A 13,696-nucleotide genomic window follows, 5' to 3' on the forward strand; every position below is an offset into this window, starting at 1 on the left:
TATCATTTTTATAGAAACAATAGGAACATCAACCAGGGGAACAGTCTTCTGAAGGTGCCAGGCCGTGTTACCAGGCTCCGGCTTACCACGTCGTGGGGGTGGGGTCAGGGTTGGCGTGTGGAGGGGGCCGGCCGCCCCGTGACAAGCTGGGGTTGGCAAGGGCCTCTCCCTCCGGAGGCCGCGGGGCACAGACTGTGGTGGCGTGGCGGCCCCTGCTGGCCGGTGGTGGCGCTGCAGTGCCTGAGGTCACCTGCGGGAGGGCCGTCCTCTGGGGCTCCCAAGGGCTCAGCGAACATGCAGTGGCCTCCACACTCTGGGAGTAACACATCAGGCCAGGGCTGTGCGTCTCTGAGGCCCTGGATACTCCTGATGCGGGGGCCAAGCTTGAGGCCCCAGCTGAGGTCCAGCCCCCCTAGCCCCTGCGCCCCTGCTCACCCCGGGCTCAGGGACCAGTGAGGGGCTGCGGGGGCTCTCCGTCCACACCTGCGAGCTCTGTGCCCAGGGGGCAGTGAAGCCCCTGCAGAGGAGACCACCCTGGGGCAGAGGGCGCTGGGGGAGGGCCAGGGCCGGGCTTTTGCCCAGCTCTGTGAAGAGTCCTGGGCGTGATGATGGGGGCAGGGTTCCTGAGAGGAGACCCCCTGTGCACGCGCTGGTGGCAGCTCCCCAGGTTTGGCTTCTGACCCCAGCGCCTGATGGTTGCCATCCTCACGGCCCTGGATGGGCTGTGGTCAGATGGTGGCTGATGCCCCTCTGACACCATACCTGTGTGCCTGGCACATGAGCCGGGTGGGGGCCGGGCGGGAGGTGGGGGACCCCCACGGGGCCTTGGCAGGTGGCAGCTCAGGAGAGACTTGGGGAGATAGTGCACCAGCGGGAGCTGAGTCCTCTCCCAGTCTTGGAGGCGGGGGTCCTGGGTCCTCCTGGGTGGGAGGCTCACGGCTCCCGGCCCAGACCCTGGGGCAGCCGTAGGCCCACCTCTCGGTGGGCGGGGCAACCGAAGACCCACCTCTTGGTATGCGGGGAAACCGCTAGGCCCCACCTCTCAGTGGGCGGGACAGTAATAGGCCCCACCTCTAGATGGGAGGGGAAGTCGGTAGGCCCCACCTCTCAGGGGGTGGGGCAGTCGGTAGGTCCCACCTCTCGGGGGCGGGGCAGGAAGCTCCTTGGGGAGGGCGTGTGGGAGGCTGAGGGGCGGACAGGGTGGGGCACAGACGCACAGACCCTCCTGGGGAAGGCCAGGACCCCTCACACCCCGCCTGTCCCCCTGTCCGCGGCCTGACTTGTCCTGTCCCTGCATGTCAGCCCAGGACCTGGCCCTGCCATGTGCACAGCCTGCAGGGCCCGGTGAGCTGAGGGCTGCGTGCACAAGGCTGAGGACTCCCACCGCCTCGCCCTGCAGGTGGGACAGGGTCCCTCATGCTCAGTCCACTGACAGGCCTGCGGCCTGGTCCTGCAGAGAAGCCTCAGGCGGCCGGTGAGCAGGGCCTCGCAGCCTCGGCTCCCCACCCCTGAGGACTGCTGACCCGTCCATTCCGCCAGCCTGGTGGCTCAGCACGGGCTGGAAGCGACAGGTCAGAGGCCTTGGGAGCACCCTGGCACGCCGTGGGCGTCACGACCGGCTGCTCTCACCGACCGTTGCGGTTCGTCCGGGCTGTAGCGCTGTAACGCTGCTCTCGTTTCAGTGGCCGAGTCCTGCTCCCCTGTATCCACGCCTCCGCCGACGGACAGTGGTTGCCCTGCTTTGGCTCCTGTAAGGAGCGCTGCTTTGAACGTTCAGGTACACGTTTCTGAGCGTATGCGCTTTCTGTCTCAGGGGCGTACTTGGTGGAGTGGGTGATGCTCTGTTTATGGGTCCGTGCTGGTGCAGCCGTCCCGCGTCTCCCGACAGCCGTGATGCTGGGTACGTGCATGTCTGTGTGTCTTCCTGGGAGAACGTACTGCTCGGGTTCTCTTCCCACTGGCTTGTCAGAGGTCTTTGTGAGTTGAGTCAGGCTAATTTGTGAACTTTAAGTCCCTGGCTGGATGTCAGTGCTCAGAGAGCCGGGGACATCACCGCAGCTGCAGCCCACTCCCCAGCCCGCACCCGGGCCTCCCCCGGCTCCCACGCCCGCCCCGGGGGGCACCCTGGGAGCCCAGGTCCTCCAGGAGCACCGGGGGTCCTGAAGACATGTCCTTCTGCTACATGCTGGTTCCCTTCAGGATACCAGGCAGAAACTCTTTTTAAATGTCCCCACACCCACTGAACGAGCCCTGGAGCTCTACCCCCATGGAGACCCCACCCCCCCATCCCCTCTGGGGACCCCCCCCCCCCAGACCCCCTGGGTTTCTAGGCCAGTGCTGCTCGTAGATGGAGACGCAGTCCTGGTCCCGGGACCGTCCCCGCCGACCCTGGCTGTGGTGCGGGGAGGGGTGCACACCCTGTGCACTGAGGGTCGCCTTACTTTGGGGTGTCGCTGTGTTTCCTTTGCTGGGATGGGGCTGGAGACTGAGGCTTAGGCTCAGGAATTACACAGGGTGAGGGCTTTAAAACAGGAACTGTGCTAGCCACACCGGAAGCCGCCACTCATAGCCAGGCGTGTCAGCCATGTCTCTGTGCGTCTCCCACATTCTGGGAGGTGCTTGCTTCCTCAGCCCCCGGAGTCCCCATGGGGACCTTGCCCTCAGCTGCTACCCAGTCCTCAATGGAGGACTGACTCCGACCCTCCGGCTCATCCACTCCTGGGAACCCCCGTGGGGTTCCCGGCTCAGGTGTGGCTCAGAGCAGGCTGGCCGGGGATGGAGGGTACAGGGAGGAACGCCCCACGGGCCCCCCCAGGCCCAGGAGGGTTTGGGCTGAGCCAGCTGCTGGCTGGGTTCCTGCCCTGCTCCGGTCTTGCCCAACGCCAGCCCGGAACCTTGTGGTTGCTCAGCCCCAGCCACGACGTGGCCGGGAAAGGCTGGAGGGCAGTGCCTGCTTTCCCTCCCTGACGCACCCCAAACCCAGGTCTTAGGCAAGGGTGCTGGTGGGGGTGGTGGACACGGCCTGGGGCTCTCCGTTTTCTCCCCTTGGTAGACAGGTCCCCGCTGCTCAGGGCTCTGCACAGAACAGGCATGCCGAGGGTGCTGTCGAGGGCCCGGCCGCCCGGCAGGCCCCCTCTGGGTGCCCTGCCCCGCCCAGGCCGGAGTGCCAACCCCTCTGCCCTGCAGAAGTCCCTCAGGAGTCTGGGCACTGCTGCCAGGAGCTGGTGGCCAGCATCCCGTGGGGCGCCCACTTCAGCCCCGGCGCCGCCTCCTGGCAGCCATGTTTCCCTGCCTGCACCCGTCGCCCTACAGCTCCTGGGGCTCGGGCCCCGCCTCTCGGGCCCAACCCTCCCTGCCCTCCACCCCATCCTCGTGACTTTCCCCCCTCCTGCCCGGCCCCCCTCTGCCCAGCCCTGCTGGGGGGCCCGCCGCGGACTCCATCGACTGCCCCAGACTCTGTCTCCAGCCCTCAGGAGGACCCCTCCCTGGGTCTCCCGGGCGCTTTGGCACCCTCCCCAATCCTCAAAGCCATCCTCAAGCTACAAGGCTCTGAGTCCCTGGCGTTTTCCTGTCTGTGTGTCCCCCAGTCACCCTCATGTGCCCCCTCCCCCAAAGCAGACTGTGGTCACTCCCCTCGCTCCCGTCCACTCAGCACAGGGGCCCCCCCAGGGCCCCACCAGGACTCTGGGCGCTGGCCTCCGGCCCCTCCGACAACCCCAGGACCCTGGGCGCTGGCCTCCGGCCCCTCCGACAACCCGAGGACCCTGGGCGCTGGCCTCCGGCCCCTCTGACAACCCCAGGACCCTGGGCGCTGGCCTCTGGCCCCTCCGACAACTCCAGGATCCTGGGTGCTGGCCTCCAGCTCCTCTGACACCCCCCTGGAGCCTGGGCAAGGGCCTGTTGGGCATGGCCCGCCCGGGGCTGTGTGTGCCGTGCGTCCTGGGAGCCCCACACCAGCCCATTGCACCCTGTGCTTCCCTTCGGCCTGGGAGCCCAGTCAGGGGCTGCAGAACTCCGTCCTGCCTGTCTCTTTAAGGATCTCACGTCCCGACCTCTGTCCTTGAATCCACCTCCCTGGACCATGTCCTCACCCCCATAGTGAGATGGGACGACAGAGAAGGTGCCCGCCTGCTCCTCTCCTGCTCTTGCTCCGAGCCCCTCCGGCTTCCTGCCCCCACCCATCCCTCCTCGACCCTCAGGAACCCTATCGCTGGAGTGGGGGGCTCGGCTTTTTTGTCCCCCAGCTGTGTGTTCATCCCAGTCTTTCCACTTAGAAGCCACGTGTGGCCTTGGGTGTGACCGAACAGCTCCATGCCTCTGTTTTCAGAATCTGTAAAATGGGGATTAAATAGGAAGGGGTTTGACCTAATGCCTGATGTAGGATGGAGAAGGCAATGGCACCCTACTCCAGCACTCTTGCCTGGAAAATCCCATGGACAGAGGAGCCTGAGGGCTACAGTCCATGGGGTCACTAAGAGTCTGACGTGACTGAGCGACTTCCCTTTCACTTTTCACTTTCATTCATTGGAGAAGGAAATGGCAACCCACTCCAGTGTTCTTGCCTGGAGAATCCCAGGGACAGGGGAGCCTGGTGGGCTGCCGTCTGTGGGGTCGCACAGAGTCGGACACGACTGAAGCGACTTAGCAGCAGCAGCTGATGTACGGTAAGTGTCAGTGAAAGTCACTCAGTCGTGTCCGACTCTGTGACCACACCAACTGTAGCCCACCAGGCTCCTCTGTCCAAGGGATTCTCCAGGCCAGAATACTGGAGTGGGTTGCTGTTCCCTTTTCCAGGAGGTCTTCCCAACCCAGGGATTGAACTGGGGTCTCCTGCGCTGCAGGCGGACGCTTTACCATCTGAGCCCCAGTCAGTGAGGAAGTTGCTATTGTGACTGAGGCCAGTTTGTCTTCATGAAGCGCCGTCCCTCACTCTGCTCTGTGGCAGATACTGACCCTGGCATGGGGACCCCGAGATGAGGACACCAGCCGTCCCTCCTGGAAGGGCGCCATCTGATGGGGGAGACAGGGGCCAGTCCAAGCACACGGTGATGCGGGACCTGTGGTTTAGAGACTCGTGCCCAAGTGGGCTCCCGTGTCCTGCCCGGGAGACCCTCAGGGCTCTGGAAGCATTGTGCCCCAGAGGTGGCCAGAGCAGGCCTCGGTGGGCAGTGCCCACGCCGCCTCCGTGGGGGGCGAGGTGGCAGGTCCGCCCCCGGCCAGCGGCCCTTCCCCTTGTCCTGGAGGTACTCTCCTGGTTGTGGGGCCCCCGGGACTCCAGCACAGCATCCAGCTGAGACCCTGGCAGGTGGAACGCACCCGCAGCGCCGGCCTCCCCGCGGACTGACCGGCCGAGGACCGTTCTGGGAGAATGCTGGCAGTTGTTGACAATGGTTGGCTCAGTCGCTGGGGTCGGGGGTGGTGGGGAAGCTGTGGTGTTTGCTGTTTGTTTCTAACCAGCTGCATCGCTGCATTCATAATTTAAGAAGAAAACGGAAAGAATCTGAACAAACAGGGACCCGTCCCCTCCCCTCCCCCACGCTGTCCTGGCATCTGGGTGCTGGCTTCCTGACTCAGAAGGCTTTATCCAGAGCACCCTTCTACCCCACACCCCGCCCCGCCTGTCCCCGCTGGGTGCAGAGCGGGGCCCTTCTGTGGCCTGAGCGCCCACCGCACTGGGGCTTGTCACCGGCCGGCCTCTCCTCTGAGGACAGGGAGGTGGTCCTCAAGGCCGCGCACGCACCCCTTCCAGCAAGCATTCCCTGCTTGCCCGATGGGCCTGGCCCGCTGCCCCTGGGGGCACAGTAGGTGTCCAGGCGCTGTCAGGGCGATTAACCAGGAATGGTCCCACTCCCACCGTGGCTGCTGGCGTCTTGCCCGGGCAGGTGCGCCCGCTGCACGGGGATAGGGTGGGCGGCGGCCCGCAGACCGCCCCTGCGGGTCCCTGGGCGGGTCCCGGGAGCGCGGGCTGGGGCGTCGGGCCGGCGCGGGAGGAGGCCGTTCGCCCGCCCTTCCGCCCGCGCCGCTGGGGGCCGCCCGCGGGCCGCGCCGGCCAGAGCGCGCCGTGCGCCCCGGGCCCCGCGCCGGCACACGCTCGGCGGCCGCGGCGGCGAGGAGAGCGGCGGCGGCGGCGGGGCCGGGCGGGCGGCAGGAATGCGGAACCGGCGCGCGGGCTGAGCCGCCCAGGATGGCGCAGGGGCGGCGGCAGCGGGCGGCCTGCGTGGGGCCCTAGTGCGGCGGAGCGGGCGCTCCCCACCCGGCGTCGCGGCCATGGCCAAGGAGCGGCGGAAGGCCGTGCTCGAGCTGCTGCAGCGGCCGGGGAACGCGCGCTGCGCCGACTGCGGCGCCCCGGGTAGGTGCGGGCCGGCTGGGCGCGCCGGGGTGCTGTGGGCCCGCGTGGGTGCGGGCCGGGGCGGCTGCGGCCGGGGCCGGGTGCCGGCCTGGATGCCAGCCCCGGGCCAGGGAGGGGTGTTGCGGCGCCCGCAGGGCTGGGGGGCGCGGGCCGCGGAGCCTGGCTCCCGCTCGGGTGGGGCGCGGGCCCGGATCCCGCCAGCCCCCGGCCCCCGGCTCTGTCGCCGCCTCCCCTCCCCCAGGCTGCGTGTCTTGTCACCCGCCGGCAGCCGCCGCCTTGCGAAACCTGGGGCTCCGCAAAGAAAGAGGAAATCGCGCCGGGAGACGGGCGGCAGGGAGGGGATGGGTGAGCGGGGCCGAGGCTCCTCCGCGGGGATGGAGGGTCCGCTGGCGCCCCCACCTGCGGTGACGTCATGGCCCCTGTCTGCAGCCGCCCTCCGGCCCTGCGCTGGGAGCGGGGGAGGAAGCACCTGCCACGGCCACGTGGACCCGCTGGGAAAGGGGTCGCGGGGCCCCCTCCCCCACAAACCTCGCTGCCCTGGCAGGTGGCCAGTTCAGGTGGGGCCCTGGGCAGGTGCCGTCTCCCAGCGGGCATCACCTGGACTTCGCTCCTGGGTGGTGCCTGCTCTGGGGTGATTTCCTCGTCGCCGGAACCCTGGGGCTAGTGTTCAGGGATTGGCAGGAAGAGAAAAGGCTTTGCTCTCAGGCCCCGGGGACCCTGCTAGTGAGCTGGTCGCCCCTGGCTGGTCGTGGCTGCAGTGGGGGTGGGGCAGGAACAGCCAGGGCGGCCCCCGGCCTGCAGGGAGACACTGGGTGCTCCCTGGGGCGCCTAGCCTGAGCCCCTCAGAGCAAACTGAACAGCGTGTAGTGGCTGAGCCCCTAGAGAGGGAAGGTGGGGACTCTGGACATCGGCCAAACAGGACCCACCGGCGTCCCTCAGAGCAAGCCCAACAGCGTGGAGTGGCTGATCCTCCAGAGAGGGAGGTGGGGACACGGACTCTGGACATCGGCCAAACAGGACCCACTGCCCGGCTCTTGGCCACTGCTCGCCCAGTGGGCTGGGAGGGGTCTCCTCCCTCCTGCCCCCTCCAGGTGCCGGGAATCTGCTGGGAGAGGCCGTGCTGGGCTGGAGCGGCCCCGAGGGGAAGCAGTGGCAGGCTTCTCTGGAGGCAGGCGGGCTGAGGGCCTTCCCCACGGCCTCCCTCCGAGCCAGCTGCCCAGGGCCTGCGGCTGTGCGCTGAGGCTGCATAGCCACTGCCTGCTGCTGCTGCCCTCCTGGCCACCCCATCTCTCTCTCCTGGGTCTGTGTTTCCACTTGTCAGGAGCGTGAGCCATGCCAGGGAGTGGTCTGGGGAGGAAGGCAGCCCGCACCGTCTCCTTCCAGGCCTGGTCTGAGGGGCCGGCCCATGGGGCCAGCCTGCCCAGAGGAGATTCTTGGGACATCGAGCCTCCCTGGCAGGAGGGAGAAGGGGCCTCCCTTGCATAGTGGTCTTACAGCCGCTGCGCCCGCCCACCCACTCGGCCAGGGGCACTCTGCCCCCGCCCCGCGGGCATAGGCACTCGGGAGGGCCGGTGCCCAGCGTTGGGCCACACCTCTGCCCTTCAGACTCGATCCAGGACCTCAGATCCTCACCTCGTCTGTTCGGCAGCCTAAGGAGCAGCCAGGACGTGGGCCCCGGTTTTACAGCTGGGGACACCAGGGCCTGGAGACCTGGAGCTGACTCAGTGGTGTGGGCCTCAGGGGGGACTGCTGTCCAGGTGCCCGGCCCCCTGGCCTGTGTCACGCCTGCCGTGTCTCTGCTGCAGCCCCACGGCTCTGTCCATGGTTGGGGCCGCCCTGGGGGGCTGCTGTGGCCTCCTGTCCCCACTGCGGCCAGCTGGCCGACTGGAGCCCTTCCTGGCTTTGAAGGGGGCCCAGAGGAGGACAGCGCCCTGGAGTGGCTGGTGCTCCTGCTTGTCTCCGTCGCAGCCCACCCAGAGCGGCGCCTCGGGGCTGGGGGTCCCCAGGGCCTTGGCCCCCCAACCGCCAGGCTGTGGGGATAGATTTGGGCAGGTCGCCACGCGAGGGCTGCTGGCAGGGAGGCCATCTGGGGGTGGTTGCAGCCCCCAGACCCTCCAGTTGTCTGCCCCAGAGTGGGCGCCGCTGCCCTTGAACACAGGGCCTGGTCTGAGGCTCCTGGAGGCGCTTCTCACTGCAGGCCTGCGTGGGGGGCCTCCGTCCCAGAGGCAGGGGGTGCTGCACTTCTTTCCTCCGGGTCACCCGCCTCGTTGGTCACCTGCCAGGTGACTGCCTGGCCTCCCATAGGCAGGAAGGGCGAGGCCTCCACGCGTTCCCTGGGCTGAGGTGTGGGTGGTCCTCCTGTGGGGCTTTGATGCCTGTCACCTGGACCACCAGGTGAAACCAGTTTTGACTGGTGAGGTCTGGGCTTGTCAAGGAGCGCTTTCTGGGAGTGCTGTGCGACGTGGAGACCCTCCTGCTAGGGGCCCGGGGCTGGGGGCCGGGCCTCACTGCTCAGCCGGGACTGGGGTGTCTGCCTGCCAGACCTCAGAACAGGAAGTCCGTGCTCCGCCCCAGGGGGCTTCAAGGCAGAGGTGACTTTTCAGACGTTGCTGTGAAGCGGGGCAGGAGCGCCCAGGCTGGGAGGGGCTCTGCAATGTGGCTTAATTTGGGAGAGGGTCCCCTGAGAGCATGGCGGGCAGGGGGCTGCTGAGAAGTGGGCTGGGCAGATGGTCCCTGCTCCCTGGAGGCGCAGCCCGCTTGGGCTTTAGGTCGCTATTTTTTTCATCGTGGTGAAATACACATAAAAGCCACGCTTTCCACTCTGTGCAGTCGCCGCTCAGCGGCGTTAAGTGCATCCGCGTTGTGGGGCAGCCGTCACCACCGTCCGTCTCTCAGTGCGTCTTGCGAGCTCTTTGCATCTTGCAGAACAGAGACCTGTCCAGGTAAACACTGCCTCCCTCCTCTCCCCAGCCCACAGCCTTCCCTCGCTGTCTGTGGACTCGACCCAGATGAGTAGGATCACACAGGATCCGTCCTCCTGCGTCTGGTGTATTTCACTGAACACAGCATCCTCAGCGCTCACCCTGTTGTGTCTGGAGGCACGGTTTCCCGCCTCCTTTAAACAGTTGACACGTCACTGGCTGCGACGTCACATTAGTCTCAGGTATAAGCACAGCGGTGCGGTGCTCGTGCATGCCGGGAAATGGGCGCCACAGGAAGTCTAGTTAGCACCCCTCATGCAGGGTCTCTTCCTCGTGACGAGGACTTTTAAGATCTGCTCTCTCAGCAGCTTGCAGGTGTCCGCAGGCCTCGTTGACTGTAACTGGAAGCTGGTGCTTTCTGACCCCTCTTCACGCAGCCCCACCTCTGACAACCTGTTCTCTCTCTCTGTGAGTGTGGGGCTTGGGGTTTTGCTTTTTTAGGTTGCGCATGTTAATACAACATTTGTCTTTCTCTGTCTGGTTTATTTTACTCAGCATAATGCCCTCAGGATCCATCCACGTGGTCACGAGTGGCAAGGTCTCCTTTTTGACGGCTGAGTAGTATCCACGTGTGGCACGTCTCTATCCAGTCATCCATATCTTCACTGTGGTAGATGGTGCTGTAGTAAACATGGGGATGCAGATATCTTTATGAATGCATTTTCATTTCCCTCAGTAAAATATCTAGAGATGAAGTTACTAGATTGTAAGGAAGCCCTATGTCTAACTTTCTGAGGAGCCTCCGCCCTGCTTTCTGCCTGCTGCTGCTGCTACTGCTGCCAAGTCACTTCAGTCGTGTCCGACTCCGTGCGACCCCATAGATGGCAGCCCACCAGGCTCCCCCATCCCTGGGATTCTCCAGGCGAGAACACTGGAGTGGGGTGCCATTGCCTTCTCCAGCTTTCTGCCTGTGGTGCCGCCCAGATGTGCCCTTACACCCACTGCCGCCTTGCATCCTCGTCTTCGCAGGCTTGTTATTTCCCGTCTTTTTCTTGATGGCTCTTCTCACAGGTGTGAGCTGACACCTCGCTGTGGAGTTCACCTGCGCTTCCCTGGTGCTTAGTGCTGTGAGCGTCTCCACACACCATGGCATCTGCACATCTTTGGAACAGCGTCTCCTCAGAGGCTTTGCCCACTTTTTAATTGAGGTGTTGAGTCTTTTGTTGTTGGCTTGCCATCACATGAGTTCTTTGTGTATTTTTGGATGTATTTAGACCCATTGTTAGGTACATGATTTACAAATATTTTCTCCCACAGATTGCCTCTCGATTCTGTTGACGGTCTTGCCCTGCAGGAGCCTTTAGCCCCACTTGTTTATTTTTGCTTTTCTGCCTTTGCTTTCGGTGTCAGACCCCAGACTCATCGCCAGGACTGGCGTCAGGGAGCTCGCTGCCTGCGCTCCTCTAGGAGCCCTGTGGCTCCAGGCCTTGCACTCACGTCTTCAGTCCATTCTGAGTTGATTTTGTAAGACAGTGGTCCCCGTTCATTCTTTTGCACGTGGATGTCCAGTTTTCCGGTTTACTGAAAACACCTCTGATTTCCTTTGTACAGTCTTGGTTCCTTTGTTGTAAATTAATTGACCACATAGATGTGGGCTGATTTCTAAGCTCTCTGTTCTGTTCCATTGATGTGTATGTCTGTTTTTATGCTAATACTATACTTTTTTGCTACTCTCTTGATTACGATAGCTTTGTAACAGTTGAAATCAGGAACTGTGATGCCTCCAGCTTTGTTCCTCTTTCTCAAGTGTGCTTTGGCTGTTTGGACTTCGAGGTTCATAAACATGTTAGGATGGTTTGTTTTGTGGTGCCATTGGAGTTTTGACAGGGGTTTCTGTAGATACCTCCTCTGACACTGTGGATGGCTTTGGGGAGTGTGGACGTTCTCATAACGTCAGTCCTCCCCATGCTGAGCGCGGCACGTCACCATCCGTCTGTGTCTCTGGCTTTGGGGAGTATGGGCGTTCTAACGTCAGCCCTCCCCGTGCTGAGCGCGGCGCGTCTCCATCCGCCGGTGGCTCCATCCGCCGGTGGCTCCATCCGCCGGTGGCTCCATCCGCCGGTGGCTCCATCCGCCGGTGGCTCCATCCGCCGGTGGCTCCATCCGCCGGTGGCTCCATCCGCCGGTGGCTCCATCCGCCGGTGGCTCCTATCTGGCGTCAGTGTCTTGCAGCTCTCAGTGTGCATGGCTTTCGCCTCCTTGCCTAAATCTGTCCCTAGGTGTTTTACTCTCTTTGATACAGTTGTAAACGTGCTGTTATCTTACTTTCTCTCTCTGATGTTCTTACTTGCTTTGTTTTTGGCTGTGCTGGGTGCTTGTTGCCGCCTGGGCTTTTCTCTAGTTGTGGCGAGCGGACTCTGTGTCCAGTGGCTGAGTGTGGGCTTCTCGTTGCACCGGTTTCTCTTGCTGCAGAGCAGGCTCCGGGGCACTTGGGCCTCAGCGGCGGCGGCTCCTGGGCTCTAGAGCACAGGCTCAGGGGCTGTGGCGCAGGCTGGTCCCTGCGTGGCGCGCGGGGTCTCTCGGGTCACGGCTCGCACTTGTTTCCCTGTGTTGGCAGGTGGAGTCTGTACCGCTGAGCCACCGGGGAAGCCTCTAATTGTGTGTGTTGTTGTTGTTGTTTTAGTATAAAGAAACACAACGAATTGTTGTATATCGATTTGTATCCTGCAACTTTTCTGAACTCATGTGATAGTTCTAGCAGTCTCTCCATGGAGTCTTAGTCTTCCACGTCTTATGTATTGTCATCTGCAAACAACAACGGTTTGACTTCTTCCTTTCTTGTTTGGGTACCATTTATTTATTTTTCTCGCCTGTTTGCACTGGCTAAGGGTGCCAATACTTTGTTGGAAAACAGTGGCAAGACTGGGCACCCTCGCCTCGTCCCTGGTCGTAGAGGACAAGCTCTCAGCCTTCGCTGTTGGCTATGACGTCAGCGGAGGCTCGTCACGGCCTTTGCTATGTTGGCGTGCACGCCCTCTGTACTCACTTTGTTGAGAGCTTTTATCATAAATGGATATTGAATCTTGTCAAATGCATTTTCTACACCTGTTGAGATGATCATGATTTTTATTCATTTGGTGTATCACATTGATTCTTTTGCTTCCCTGGTGGCTCAGTTGGTAAAGAATCTGCCTGCAGTGCAGGACACAGAGGAGACTCGTGTTCGATCCCTGGGTGAAGAAGATCCCCGGAGGATGAAATGGCTACCAACTCCAGTATTCTTGACTGGAAAACCCCATGGACACACGAGCCTGGTGGGCTACAGTCCATGGGGTCTCAAAGTCAGACGCGACTCAGCGACTGACCCACCGTTGATTGGTTTGGGAGTATTGAACCGTCTTTGCATCCCTTGTGAGAGCTGGACCATAAAGAAAGCTGAGCACTGAAGAACTGATGCTTTTGAACTGTGGTGTTGGAGAAGACTCTTGAGAGTCCCTTGGACTGCAAGGAGATCCAACCAGTCCATCCTAAAGGACATCAGTCCTGGATATTCATTGGAAGGACTGATGCTGAAGCTGAAACTTCAATGCTTTGGCCACCTGATGCGAAGAGCTGACTCACTGGAAAAGAGCCTGATGCTGGGAAAGGTTGAAGGCAGGAGGAGAAGGGGATGACAGAGGATGAGATGGTTGGATGGCATCACCTATGCGATGGACATGAGTTTTAGCAAGCTCTGGGAGTTGGTGATGGACAGGGAAGCCTGGCGTGTTGCAGTCCATGAGGTCACAAAAAGTCAGACACGGCTGAGTGACTGAACTGAACTTGCATCCCTAGAATAAATCTCAACTGATGATGGTATATGATCTTTCTAATGCATTGTTGAATTTAGTTTGATAACAGTTGTTGAGGATTTTGTATCAGGGATATTGGCCTGTGATTTCCTTTTTGTGTATCTTTGTACAGAAAACCAGGTATCCTTACGTGATTTTGGTATCAGGGTAATGCTTGCCTTGTACAGTGAGTTTCAAAGTGTTCCCTCCTGTTCTGGAGGAGTTTGAGAAGGACTGGTATTAGTTATTTTTTCAGTGTTTGGAAGAATTCACCAGTGAGGCTGTCTGTCTTGCACTTTGGGTTGTTGGGAGGTTTTTGATTATGAGCTCAGTATCCTCACTAGTTATTGGCCTGTTCAGATTTCCTGTTTCTTCATGATTCAGTCTTGGCAGGCTGCATGTTTCTAGGAAATAATCAGTTTCTTCCAAGTCGTCCAATTTCTTGATTTCTAGTCTCATGTCACTGTGGTTAGAAAAGACGCTGGACGCGATCTCAGCCTTCTCAGATTGGCCTTGTTTTCTGGCCTAACGTGCGGCTGACCCTGGGGAATGCCCGTGTGCACCGGGAGGACGTGCTCCGTGTGGCTTCTGGACGG

The 13,696-nt window shown here is 62.0% G+C and overlaps 1 protein-coding gene across 2 annotated transcripts in view; it reads left to right on the forward strand.

Annotated features, from left to right (window-relative positions):
* Window positions 1-5,651: 5,651 nt before the first annotated feature.
* The window catches only part of ADAP1 (ArfGAP with dual PH domains 1), a 35,129-nt gene continuing 27,084 nt past the window's right edge, over window positions 5,652-13,696 (forward strand). The window contains exon 1 of one of the 2 annotated variants that reach the window (XM_070780367.1): window positions 5,652-5,882. In XM_070780367.1, coding sequence (XP_070636468.1) covers window positions 5,771-5,882 — 112 coding nt within the window. In that variant the 5' untranslated portion in view covers window positions 5,652-5,770. Of the gene's footprint in view, window positions 5,883-6,065; window positions 6,350-13,696 lie in introns of those variants that run through there. The other variant, XM_070780366.1, reaches the window with a different exon arrangement.

The sequence above is a fragment of the Bos indicus genome, chromosome 25 (genome assembly GCF_029378745.1).
Source record: "Bos indicus isolate NIAB-ARS_2022 breed Sahiwal x Tharparkar chromosome 25, NIAB-ARS_B.indTharparkar_mat_pri_1.0, whole genome shotgun sequence".
NCBI lineage: Eukaryota > Metazoa > Chordata > Mammalia > Artiodactyla > Bovidae > Bos > Bos indicus.